At 38.8% G+C, this 14,212-nt stretch overlaps 1 protein-coding gene across 2 annotated transcripts; it reads right to left on the minus strand.

Moving 5' to 3' along the window:
- Window positions 1-5,450: 5,450 nt before the first annotated feature.
- LOC117252383 (leukocyte surface antigen CD53) lies at window positions 5,451-13,878 on the minus strand. Of its 2 annotated transcripts, XM_078170974.1 has the most exons (9): window positions 13,743-13,833; window positions 13,150-13,216; window positions 12,894-12,978; window positions 11,208-11,396; window positions 8,559-8,633; window positions 8,343-8,462; window positions 8,088-8,192; window positions 7,859-7,942; window positions 5,451-6,375 (listed from the first exon to the last, which is right to left on the minus strand). In XM_078170974.1, exons 3-9 carry the CDS (start codon window positions 12,954-12,956, stop codon window positions 6,304-6,306), a joined length of 708 nt encoding a protein of 235 aa, XP_078027100.1. In that variant the 5' UTR covers window positions 12,957-12,978; window positions 13,150-13,216; window positions 13,743-13,833; the 3' UTR covers window positions 5,451-6,303. The 2 variants fall into 2 exon arrangements, with proteins under 2 accessions (XP_078027100.1, XP_033475102.2); XM_033619211.2 differs by lacking the exon at window positions 13,150-13,216 and having other exon boundaries at window positions 13,743-13,878.
- Window positions 13,879-14,212: the final 334 nt, after the last annotated feature.

Genomic DNA, 14,212 nt, shown 5'->3' on the forward strand with positions numbered 1-14,212 from the left:
CAGATGAGATGCACGCTGGATGTAGATTTCGCCATGTTACCTGCTTCTTCTTCTGTTACCCATTTAATGCTGTTCGACTTCCAGGTCAAAGCCAGAAACTGTGAAGCATGTGCAGAGCACCTAGGCCAGTTTGGGTTTGATTGACTGTGTACATGCAGGAGTAATTATATTCCCAGTCACACTGTCTGGGTGTGTTGGTCTGACTTTGAGAAATTCGATTTAGTACAATTTCAGTCGGACTAATATGTTAACATATATTTTAAAAGTCCAGTTTTATTCGGACTAACACAATAAATTGATTTTCTCTAATGTCATGTAAACATACTGACTGTCAACATCAAAGTCATTTTGTAATTTTGTAGACAGGGCTGTTTAAGGAGCTGAATTAGATTTGTAAATGAGGGTGCATAGAAATCTCTTGATGGCCAGGATGGCACAGTGATGTGATGTGGATTTTGTGAGATTCTCAAAAAAACAAAATTATTAATTAAATATTAATAAATATGTAGAGCTTAAGTAATTAATGTGCACTAGAGGCCATTTGCAAACACTTTGTAACACTGTAATCAGGTAGCTACCCTGTGCAGTGTACACTGGGATAGAAAGTGGCCAAGTGGATTTTATGAACAGTACAATTCCCACATTGCCGCAGAGTGTTTCATGGCCAAGCTTTTCTTTGTGAATGCTGGTGGCCTTCCCCTGCTCTCACTTCTGGAGAGGAATGAATGAACCAAACCTTGACTTGTTGATCATGTTGCTCACAGTGCGATCTCTGGGTTAGGCCTGTAACTAGTTGCTGTGTCTAATGACTAATGTAGTAAATAGACTCAGTGGGGCAGACACGTCAGGATACTGTCACAGACAACATTCAATGCTCAGGTGTATACTGCTTCATGATGCAGTCAGTTTCCAATTGATGTTTCCAACGCATAAAACAAGCTGCCTTGTGTAATGATTAGATGTTGTTACAGGAATACTTAAGCCCCCAAAATGATCATTAGTATATCAGTTATTCACCCCGATATTTTGATACAGCTTAGCAGTTAAAAGCCACCCCTATGCTTTCATTCCAACAAGAATTTTTCTCTTCATTCACTGTGTAGGCATGTGAGAAAAACAAAGTTTCCTTCAGAAATTCAACCTAACAGGGGTTGAGTAATTAATACACAACTGATCATTGGCAGTGAATGATTCCTTTAAAATAATAATTCCAGCTGCATAAAGAACTTCGTCAGTAATGATGGTGGATTTGTAATGGTGTGCTGTGTTTTCTGTCATGGCTGTAGTGTTTTCGATGTCAGAAGGCCTCAGGAGCCCCAGCTAACATCACAGTGCTCCTAAAATTGTTTCATGACTACCAGTGCCTCATTGACAGGAAAGTAGTCCTTCATGAAACACTGCTCCTATTAAGAACAAAATGCATCATGGGATTTAACTCATCACAGGGAGATATTAGTAGGAGCCTTTTTCTTTTGGGACAGGCTGAGACCTTTTGTGGATTATAAACCTAATCCCATGCAAAAGCACTGTACACCAATGTGGAGCTATGAATTGCATGCGTTGTAGAGGGACTTTGTGCAGGTGTCTCCTTTACTTGAACCATCTCTGGAGCTGCTTTTCCTCTTAGCTTCTTCTGTCAACAGTGACACTAGTGGAAAGTACTACATTCCTCAAGGCTTTTCACCCCCATCACCTCTACAAGATTCAATTTCTTGAGACATTGACATGCCTGAACACAGACTTAAACAAAACTTTAATAACTTGTATAACAGATCAAATATGTAGTTTTAGTTAGTTTACAGGACCCTTTGCTCCTCCTCATACTAGACAGTTGACAGTATATTGACCCTTTCAGACACAACAGGACAATAGCACTGCTGCACTCTGAAATCCATTCTTTGGGCAGCTGCCACCGCGCTGGGTGCACTGAACCCCGCAGCGAATGCAGCTCAAATTGGTGTAAGTATATAAAGCGAGCAGCAGCAGCAACCCACCATCTGACGCAGCACACCATGACCACTGACACAGGGGCTCAGCAGGGAGACGAAGATGTCGTCTGCAGTCATTTTGACTTGACTAGCGGACTTCACTACAAGCCCACCGGCTGTTGAAATAGGTGACCAGCCTTATGTTCTCAACCACCTGCCAGCCATATGACCACCTGAGTTGCTGGTGACACCATCAGCCAGCTTGAGTCGAGCTCAGACCGGCCAGTTTACACAGCTGGAACTTTTCTCAGCAATGTTCTAAAAGTTGCATCTTGTTGCGAATGTTTGGTCTGAACTGGGCTAAAGACTTTATCTTATCTTTAAAAGTCACAGACTTTTTACTATCACATTCCCTCCATGTATTTGTATGAATAGTGTTTCATTGCTGAGCAGTGCTTGAGGGGTAGTTTCTGATAGGAGGACAAAACAATAAAACTACATAGGACTGCCAAAACAAATATGCCCACCTGACCTCTCGATTTGTTTTTCAGATAGCTAAAGCCCCATATTAGCTTTGATTTAAAGAAACATAATGTATGCTCCATGTAACAGCTTTGTTGGATATGTACAGCCAGACATGTTTGAACCAGAATCAAATTCAGAGCCAGAGGAAACTGACCTGCCTGAAAATGAACCTTGTTCTTCTCAGTCTGCAGCAGAACGGTCATTTTGATTCATTTTTTCAAACAACAAAACTCAGTGTCTATAGTTCTTAAATAGCTCCATTGTGTCGTCAAGCAAGCTTTTTAAACACTTCTAAACACACACACACACACTTCTAAACACACATTTTATTTTACCCCAACTTCAAGTTTAGAAGGTATTTTAGCAAAGAAGAACTGTGGACTTTGTCCTGTTTCTAACTGTAGTTGCACTAAGAAGATACCACATCACGGCCAGTATGGAGAGGGGGAATGACCACAGCAATAACTAAGTCTTTCATATGGCATGTGAGAATTATAGTAAGAGACTTGAGAAAATCCTGACCTATCCTTAAAGTCACTGGTATCATCCTGTTCCAACAAGTAATTGTAGGCTAATACACGGCAAAAGTGCTTCTTTCCTTGGCCTGATCTGTCGGGTTTTTCTCTCTCAGTATGACTGTTGGTCATCTGTTCCATTCCTTGCAGCAGTGGTTGTGACTGGTCACTGCTTATTGGCAAAATTGGCAGTCTTGGAAGTGTCAGTGTTGTGATACTAACAAGTCATATGGTTTTTAACATCACACTAGAGTGTAAATGGACTACCAGCAGCTGTGAGGATGATGTTTTAGGTGGTGTTCTGTGAACTGGCCTTGCTTCTCTGTGTATTGTATGTGTCAGTTAATGAACTGATAGCAGATGGGACGTAGACAGTGATATTTTACTGTTGTGAAAGGGGCTGGGTACCCTTAGTGTTCTTACTCATTCCAGTTATATGGGGGCTTGCATTGGTTTTACCAGCAGGTTGGGGTGGGGATCTGTGAACCAGGGTTGGGAAAGACTTTCTTTCTGTCTTTCTCTTATTTATTGATGTCTTTGCGGCTCTTCGAGTCTGATAAAATGTTTACAGAGACATCACTCTTTGCAACATTCACGTCATCGCCGGCCGGTCTCTCTAGCAAGAATGTTTTTTTCAGGACGGTACTGTCTGCCCCTCCAAATGACTTATTCTGATACTGTCTCCTGTAGGGGCATTTATAGTGGTTTGTCTTTTAATATCTTGAGCACAAACAAGATATCAAACTTTTAAGAAACATTTTGTTCATAGGGTTTCACTACGATAGCAAATGTTAAAAGATAGTTCAGAATTTTATAAGTGGGGTTGAATGGGGTACTTATCCATAGACCGTATATTACATGCAGTAGATGTCAGTCAGCACAACCCCAGGTTGGAGTCTGACATGAGAGCAAAGCAATCTACTGCTGTGGATGGGTCAGCAACAAAATGTATTTTAGCCACCTAAAAAAAAATCAGTGTAAGTGTATGATATATTGACAGTATTTTACTGCTTTACCTTGATGTCAGACAGTGATATTCGATAGGAAAATGGAGCTGTTAATATTGTTCTCTTTCACACCAGACTCCATTGAGGAAAAAACTGTGATTTAACATTGCTGAAACAGGAGCTGCTGATCTATTGCTACCTTGAACACTTATTCTGTTATTTGTTATTGTGTGCCTTTGGCATTTAAAAGGCTAAGTTCAGATTCAGATGAAAGTCACACAATAGAATTAACTAACTAATCGAAGAAGCAGCAGATCAGCAGCTCGTGTTCAGTAGGCTAAAATTACTATTTTTGTCAATGGCGTCCAGTGGCTTTGACGAGAGCATAGATGGATAACTAAAGCCATTGGAATAGGCTGATGGAAAGGTAAAGCAGTGAAAATACTGCCAATATAGCATACACTTAAACTGATACTGATTTTTTTCAGGTGGGTCTGTTTTTTTAAATACTTTTTCTTGCTGATGTCCTTCCACAGCATTGCATTACTAACCTTCCATGTTGGGCTCCAGCCTACTTTTCCAAACTGGGGGCATGTCCACTGGCATCTACTGTAGGTATTGCACTAACTATGTGTAAGTACCCCGTACTACCCCACTTGAAAAATCCGAGCTATCCTTTTAAGGGTAACACTCAAAATACTGTAAAAGAAACTTGTTATATGGTGGGCTGTGTTTTAAACTTGAGCCTATCCTGTGATATTTAAGTGTAGCTTATGAGTATTTGAATGGCCTAAGGCTGCTGGATGACAGAAACCCACCTTTTCTATGTGAGATGCTTTTTATAATCTTTCAGCAGAACCAGGACAGAATGTCTTTTTAAAATTTCCATAATGCAACGTTGGACCAGGTTTCCTGTGAATCAATGTCATAAGTGCATCGCCTCTCTGAGAGACTGGCTGTAGTGGAGGACTCATTTTTTCCTGTTCACTAAGGATATTGAATTATGTTAGTTCAGTTTGTGTGAGTGTGGTGTCTCCCAAAGAGGACTGAGTTTATCTCCTGAAGGAGGAGGGAACAAGTGCCACAGTTACTGGAAATCCATTCAAATAGACCTGAAAGGTCTCATGACACATTCAAGATACTGTGATGCTTTTGGAGAATTGGAGGGGCGGCACTGGAGGGGGGAAATCCAGACTTACCACAGCTGTGTGTTTCAGAGAAGAAGAAGATGAGAGAGCTGTATCAGAGTAGTTTTGTTTTGTCTTTTCATATCTCTAGGTGAATTGCAATACTTGTGTTTATAGTTTCTGAGGTGTCAGGGGTGTTCAGTTTGCAATAAATGGTATATTCTGCTGTGTACAGTTACATTTTTTAATTACAAAAATCGTATTTGTCTATTTTTTGTGTGATGGTTTCAAAAAGAACAAAATTATTATAAGTGTAAAGGAAATCTTAGTATTTTTTTAGGGTTTTTTTGTCTTAAAATATTGATGCAGGATTTATTCTTTAAATAAATACATTCATCTGTTACCCACTTGTTTTCAACTTTTTGTTTAATCTTTTTGCTTCATTGCACTTTTTATTACACAAGGAAATCAATTGTGACAATTTGTGGACAAAATTTTCAAAGTTCATCATAAATTGGAATTCTTAAACATTTATATTGAGGGCTTTTTCCCAGTCTTAAATGATGAGATATAGAGAAAAAGTGTCAGACTGTCAGTTTTTAGAGGAACCAACTGATGGTTAAACAGGGTCAAAAGAGGAAGTGGTTACATTTTTACAGATCAGTGAACTGCAAGCTAGAGACAGGAAATGCTGATCATCTGACATGGTGAGGTTAGTCAAAATGGATGATGCAGAGCAGTCTTTATACTATAAACAATATTTTACTGGTATATTGTAGGATTTCCAAAACTTACTATTTTTGAAAAGTTTGCAGGTGAAAGTTTGAGTAGATAGGTAATATTTTACACGAACAGCTGCTTTTCATAATCATTTCCTTCAGAAGATGTACAATGTAGGGAAGTTAAAAGGAACAACAAGCGGCTTCCATTTCACACAGCTCAGACTGAAATAGCATTTTACATAGCTTGATCATTCACACTTACAAAAGGCCTGAGTTGTCATGTCTGAAACATTTTTGTTTCATTTTCGAGTAACAGAAAATGTTCGTTCTGTGTTAAGCTCAAAATATTTTGTGATCATGGTAAAACAATTAATAAAATCATAGTTTTGTCCTCACAAAATTATTTTCTGATCTTAAGCCTTTTCCAGAAAACACCTTTTCAGCCATCTGCAAATATGATTTTTTAAAGGACAGTACTGTACAACAAAATTAACCTTAAAACATGTAGATGAAAGATATATTGTTTAAGAGAATATTGTCTATAACTTGTAGCCCAGTCCAGATCTACTGATGTGGCAGAAGAGTGTCATGGCAAAACACATTCCCAGGACCTGTTAACAAACGAGATGAAAAAAACAGCTTAGTTTTAAAAACAGAATAGATAAACTTGATGCCTGGTGTTCGTCACAGAGAAAAGTATTTATACATCTTCACAACTGTTACTAAATATAAAAACCTCAAAATCAATATTTGTGGCAATTTATTCCAAATCACAATCTAGAAATGTTTAGAGTATTCACAAAAATATAGGCTGTACTTTTTTTTTATTATTTTACAGGGTCTGTGATACTTTGATGTCACAACATAGCTTCTTGAGGAAAAAGATTGATGACTACAGCTCAGTTTTTGTCCTTAATTATTGAAATTAGTAAGATTAAGATACACTATGAAAGCTGCTTGAAATCATATTTTTGGCCACTTGGGAACGCGAAAAGCTGAAATCACCCCCTATTTGCTATAAAAGGGACTACGCATATATTTATTTTTTTAGAGACCAATTTTATTGAGTGGGAAAATTAGTACTATATAACGCCCTCAAAAAACGGCAGCCCTAAGGGACAAGAAAGATTTTTTTTGTGATCCATTTTCTAAGTCGGATCTAAATTATTACCTCCTGTGTTCTTTCAATCAATTTGTCTCTTATCTATAACTTAAGATGAGGTTACAAAAAGTTTTTACCAGGATAATTTTTGTCTGTGGAAAAAAAGGTGGGAAAAATGCTTTTGCATGTGATTATTTATTTTTTATTTTTTGGTCAGGATCAGTTCAAGTGTTTGTTGTTGTAAAACCCATTGTAGCCACAAGAGGTTTACGTTCACCATTACCCCAAGTCATAGGACTAAAAGCATTGTTTTCTTCCGGGTGAGATTTAACTTCTCCATGCATTGTAAGCATGAGGTACACATATTCTTTGTGAGCAAGTATTTACTCACTAGCTAGCGGGCTAAGTTTAGAATGGCTAATGCTAACAGCAGATTAGTGCCAATAAATTCATTTCTAGCCAAAGAAAGATAGTAAAGGACACTTCACACTGACACAAAGAAAAAGATATTACATATTTTGATGTGAGACTTGGTTGGCAGAGTACAGTGGGTTTATTGAAGCTATTTAGCTAATAACAGTTGCGTGCTGCTGCTTGTGACAAGGTTGATGAGAGTTGGAGGCCAGACAGCCAGAACAATAAGCTAAAAGAGGTAAAAATAATAAATAAATAAATAGAAAACAATTGCTATCAACATAATCAGAAAATTGAGTTGTATTCACAAGTTACTGGACCAAAACAAGCATGAGCAGCCATGGCTGCATATTATATTAACATTATCTGACTAAGAGTCTGACATCTTGACAGAACTTGCATCTTAACATAAACTGCAACTTGCAGCAGGCCACTGTTTCCTGAGGTTCACTGTGCAGTACCCCAAACCACAAAGAATGTGCTTTGATTTTGTATAGAGAAGTTAACGAAGACTGTTTCCTTGCAGTTTGGTATTAATAAGTATTTGAATACAGTAAATATAACTACCATGCATTTACCTCGATAATGCAGAGGACAATGACAGAAATCCCAGTGGTTAGGAAATTCTCCTCAAACAGGTTCTTCAACCTTTCCACACAACCCTGCAAACAAAGAGTATGAAGTTGAGATAAAGTGCAACCAACCAGTCAAATAAAAATAATACGGCATCTATCTAGAATTTCAAAAACTCATGACCCTGACCTCTGACCTCTACAAGCTGTTCACAGGGGTTAACAGTGTGTCTACCTTTATTCGGTACTGGGGATTTTGGGTGTCACAATTGCTCTGGCAGCAGGAGGCTGGCACGTTCTCTCCCCAATCTGTTTTATTACTGACACCACAGCAATCCAACTGAAACGGATCATTCAGAGAAAAAAGTCTTATAACAACAGACTGAGATGACTGAGCTCTCTGTATTTCAGCCCACTATCCACATCCATTAGTCATCTGTGTCATCACCTTATGTGAAGTGTCAGTATGTCTGTGCTCTGATGCACTTACCTGTGTCTGAAGAACATCCCACTCAGTTATGGCCTCACTCGTTGAGTTGCTTTTTTCCTTTGTCTTTGCTTTTGCCTTCTCTAACCCATCATGAAGATCATCTTTCACCAGTGAAGCGATCTAAATAGTGGGATGAGATTTACAGATTGTACACAGTGTATATGTGTTTCTTTTATTAGCACAACACAGTGTGAGTAGCAATGGATGTGACCCTACCTCGCTCTCATACATAAGGAGCAAGCATGCTGCAGTCAGCTCCACCAGCATCAGGAGGAACAGCAGCAGGAAGAACTGTCAACAAAATATTTTACAGTCTGTATTTTTACTCTTTGACAAACATTTATTATAAGACAGTACCACATTATATTGACAGAAATGAACGGAAAATTCCAGTTTATTGCAACTTAGGTCTTATTTTCTTTACTTCCTGCTTTAATTTTGACCCACTCTTCATAGTGTAGTTTTGCACACACAATCTTCCTTAGCCCATGTGAGCTATTTATTCAAACATCAGCATGTGGACACAGTCACATGATAATTTTAACATGATTATATGTATGTAAAACTGTTAATCAGGTAACAATTAACAAGTTGGTTTAGCGTGTTTGTATCCATACGTGCAAATTATTTGACCTGCTGGTGGCACTACATTTTAAAAAAAGTTAAGCTATCAGCAAGGTCATTAGGATTCATCATCTGGGGAACATGAACATCTGAATCAAATTTCATGACCATTTATGCAACAGTTGCAACATTTTAGCCAAATCCCTTTGCATCGAAAGGAGCTAGTTGAGGTGGTTTGGGCATCTCATCAGGATGCCTCCTGGGCGCCTCCTGTTAGAGGTGCTCCAGGCACATCCCACTGGTGGGAGGCCCTGGGACAGACCCAGAACATGCTGGAGGGATATCTCGTCTCGCCTGGGAACTCCTCAGGATCCCCCAGGAGGAGCTGGAACGCGTTGCTGAGGAGAGGGACATCTGGAATATTTTGCTCAGCCTGCTGCCCCTAAAACCTGACTTCAGATAAGTGGTTGAAAATGGATGGATGGATTGTTGCTTCGTTTGGCTTCAAAAATGTTCACTACAGTGTCCCATTGTAGTAGGGTTCAGATAACTGTTGCAATGGTGGGTTTGTCTTGTGCTAGTGGTGGGCGTGGTTTGTCGGGGCATGTCGAGTACGCTACAAATAGAATGTGTCTACGGCTATACATGTCTGAGACTGTAGTTACCAGCTGGCTGCCATATTGTTTTTAGACGCATTATGGGTGCGTTCTAAATCACATACTTTTTCTTTTTACTTTTAGTAGGTACTGCACCTGCCCTTAAAAAGTATGTGCTGTTGCATGCAGTATGCACACAATCGGGACATACTTCTTTGTTATTCCATTACACCCTGAAATTTGGCCTTCCTGCTTTTATATTCATTACCTTGGAGATAAAACAAACGCCACTCCCAGAATTTGCTGAAGATGATCAACCAGCAGAGATCTGCTGTTGTTACTTTGCAATGTATGTAGTTTAACTTAGAAGTAATAACTGCATGGACTGTAGATTCTAACAACTTGTATCTGCATTTCTCTGTCATTGTTATCTTTATAGTTATGTCCTTCCGGTCATCAGTTACTTGACTGCACTGTCATCAGTCATTGTGACTTCTGACAGCTGTCAATCACCTCTCAAGCTGTCTGTGGCTCAGTCAATGTGAAGTATCATCTGCTGCGAAATGGATTGTTGGTCAGAATAGCCAGAAAAGCATGCTGGCTTGCACACTGCAAAATTGGACCAGATGTTGTACAACATCCTGGTATTTTTGGCATATTGCATTTGACATACTATGTATTGGGGCATACTAAATCTTTTTCTGGCATACAGTATGGTCATATGGGTATTGGATTGCACAGTCTGTCACCCACCGTCAATAGGTCTGGTGTAGCGCAGTGCATTTTGGTGGTTGTAGGTTTTCTACCTCTTTAGCAAATGCAAAAGCCACAGCCCCTTTTCTCTGGTCATGCACCAATTTCAGAGGTATTTGTGTCTTTCTACTCATAGACAGCCCAGCTTTGCAATAAAGACATCATACTTCTTCAGCGACATTTTGGATGTGCTCACTTTCAGTTTGTAGCTCTAAATAAAGTGTTTTAGATAATCTGGATAAACTGCTGGCTTGTTTACAACTTGTGATCGCTTATAACATCTGATCACTCTACAGAAAACACGGTACCAGCTATGAAATTAAGACCAAAGTTGTAATAAATCTAAATGATCCTTTAATGGATACATTATATGACTGATATAAATATGTAAAGTGGACAGAAAACAGAAGTATGGTGCAGTGTGTTTCTATCACTTTGAATTCACCTGGGAGATTCAATGCGAGGCTTGGAAGTTTTTAAGACACCATAGAGGTAGAAATGATTTGTGACTACAACCAATGCATGAGAAAAATCAAGCATCCTTGTAAAATAGTTTTAAATGATCAAATAAGCCCTCCAGATGTGCTTTGGGCTCTTTGGTTTCCTGATACAAATGAGATAAACATGTTCATAGTGTTAAAAAAACAAAAACACGTGACAAAATTCCAAGGTGATATGTCTCTCCAGAAACAGTGTCTCACTTACTCTGGATAATTCAGAACACATAGTGAACAGTTGTAAATGGAACTCTTACTTCAGGTGAAGTGACTCTTTAAAAACCTCAAACTCATATACACTGGCTCACATCATCTGGACCGACTATCAAAAATAGATCAATAGTAAAAGTCAGGGTGAAAAACTGACGTGTGAGACATGAGGAAGTGTTTAACCAATCTAAATATAAGTTATCAGATGGACTAGAACAACAACACAAACAGTATGTGTGAGTTACCGTCAGGAGGAGACAGCGGTTCTCCTTCAGAGCACCTAGGAAGCCCAGGAAGGACACACAGGTGATGACGATGCCACTGACCAGCAGCATGTTGGCTGAGTTGAACTTGGCCAAGGTCGGGGTGAGCGCAGTCATCTTGAAGCTCACCATCAAGTACACACCGAAGCTGAGCACCGCCACACCACATAACTGACAGGAGGAAACACCCTGCAGTCAGCTTCATGATACACTTCTACACCTTAGTTACCTGATCCCATCATCACATGAGGCAGTTTCTCCACTGAGCAGCACCACAGTATTTCAGGGGATTGTTTCCAGTGGTGTAATGTACAGCATTTACTCAAGTACTTCTACTTCACAACATTTTAGAGTACTCTTCTCTCCGCTGCATTTATTTAACAGCTGTAGTTACTTTATATTACATAAGTATGCAAAATACAGTACATTGCTGTAACCTAATCTACCTGACTCCAAGTCAGCCAGCTGCAGCCCAAAACGTTTCTTGCCCATGAATGTATCATAATATTAACAATCCAGTTATATCATGTGTAGGTAACAGTGGTAGAGGAAGTATTCAGATCCTTACTTTAGTAAAAGTGCTAATATACACTATAAATACACTGTGGTACAAGTAAAAGTCCTGCATTGTAAAGTTAGTTAAGTAACAGTACACAAGTATTATTAGTAAAATGTAGCTAGGATAGTTTTGATTTTTTGAAGTGTGTGTGACTCCCAGACAGCCTGTTCCAACAGGGAAGCCATTTAAGGCTCCAGTTTCCCGTCCATGCTCTTGTCAAAGCCACCAGACTGCACTGATAACAACAGTAATTTTAGCTCACTGAACACAGGAGCTGCTGATTTACCGCTGCCTCCATCAGCTAGTTAGTGTTATTGTGTGACTTTGTGAGAACTCAGAACTAACTCAAAGTTAAATCACAGTTTTTTTCAATGGAGTTTGGCTTTGAAGAGAATGATGTAACACCTTAATGTCCCCGTCTGAAATCACTACCTGACCGTAACGTAAAGCAGTGAAAATATTCTATTTTAGGTTGCTTAAATTCGTTTTGTTGCTGATCCCTTCACAGCACTATATTGCTTAGCTTCAATGTGAGACTCCTGTCTGCTTCTCCGAACTGGAAGCGTGCCATCTACTGTAGGTAATACACTGACACACTCAAGAGATCCAAACTATCCCGTTAATCTACTCCAAACCGAGCTGAACAGCTGCAACACAAAATTTCTAATACACATGAATGCATCATAATTATAATAATCGAATATATTATATGTAGATAACTGTGGTGGAGGAATTATATAGGTCCATTACTCAAGAAGACGTACTAATACCACACTGTAAAAAAAATACTCTGTCCTACATTGAAAATGTTAGTTCAGTAAGAATACCTAAGTATAATCAGGAAAGTGTACTTAAAGTATAAAACTTAAGGTAAAAGTACTCAATGCATAAAAATAAGATTATTCATTTATTGGATCCGTTGCATGTCTCAATAGCAGGTGGTGTTCAGATGTTACAAATACATGGGTATTTATCAAATTGTAATTTTTTATGTTATTATTGTTCTTCTTCTCCCCTGACAAATGTAAAAGTACCTCTGATTGATAGAAACAGACACTTATAACTTGTATCAAAATGAATGTGATGCTGGGTGAGTGAGACATACGTACAAAACAAAGGAAGTTGGCAAAACACATGGTGTACTTTAAACACTTGAGGCAGCCTTGAGCCATTCTGTAACACTTCTGATCAGACCTGCAGCAAGAAACAGAAAAAAACAACCATATTATCAGATTTCATCTCTTATGTGAACATATGAACTCACAGGAATCTGATCTGAACTCAAAAGCATGTCATGTAGGCCTTATGTTTGTTTGTGTGTGTGTGTGTGTGTGTGTGTGTGTGGGTGTGCGTTTTAACACTGACAAAACGTCTTGGTCACAAAATGGGGAAGAGATACTGACACATCTCACTTCCTGTGTTTCCTGTCAGTCTATATGCAGAGAGTGGGCTTCAAATACATTTTACATTTATCAAACACGATATGAACATGTTATAGTTAGTGCTGGTGATGACATCACAGGGGTATCGGTTTACTGTGGAAATACCACAAATTCCTCAAATTATAAAATTAATACTTCTGGGTAAAAAACATCTGATAACCACCGTCACTATATATTTGTTTCAGACAGTAGTTTGATCATTTATAATTGATCTTTTCTGTAAAAAGAATTCATGAAGAGCGGGGTCATAACTATACAATATAACTTTACTAACATTTGATCTATTTTTCGGTGTTTACTAAACTTTTACATAGCCGATACCCTCGATTGAGATGGGTAAAAAAGTACGTTTTTAGTTCCTCAAATTCATCATCTGGTCTCCTGTTTACCACGTATTCTCTGGACATTAAACGTGAGGACAACAGCAAATATGAAAAATGATTGTTACAGTACCCTGAAAGATTAAATTCAGACCCTCAGAGGAGACAAAGACGAGAAATAAAGTTGAGGTCTTACCTGTTGGGGAGAATAATCTGCTCGTCTCAGTTTTCAGACTTGTGTTGAGTGAACTTTGCTGTTGCTCACACTTCCCCTTCTCAGAGTGCTGTGGACTGTGCTGCGTTTCGTGGGGCTTTCAGCACCTCCTTCTCACTTCCTCTTTCTCAGCATTAGCAACATGGAAAATCTATGACAGAAAATGCAGCAGAGAACAAACCAAAATAACACCAGCAACATGTCTGTGACACGCTCTTTTTTTATAATTAGACCAGATGTACAATCAGAAATAAAGGCCTGTCTAAAACAGTCAAACTGTGGTCGAGAGCTGTTAGGTCCGAAACATGGTGAATAATTATACAGCTTATGAAGTGACAGTGAAAAAACGCATCCTTATCAGATTTTTCAAAAGCAAAATCTTTTTTTAAAATAGGTTACCAAACTCATCACATGAATGGCTTTACAGACATGGCACGCTTGGTTCAACCATT

The sequence above is a fragment of the Epinephelus lanceolatus genome, chromosome 9, assembly GCF_041903045.1.
Source record: "Epinephelus lanceolatus isolate andai-2023 chromosome 9, ASM4190304v1, whole genome shotgun sequence".
NCBI lineage: Eukaryota > Metazoa > Chordata > Actinopteri > Perciformes > Serranidae > Epinephelus > Epinephelus lanceolatus.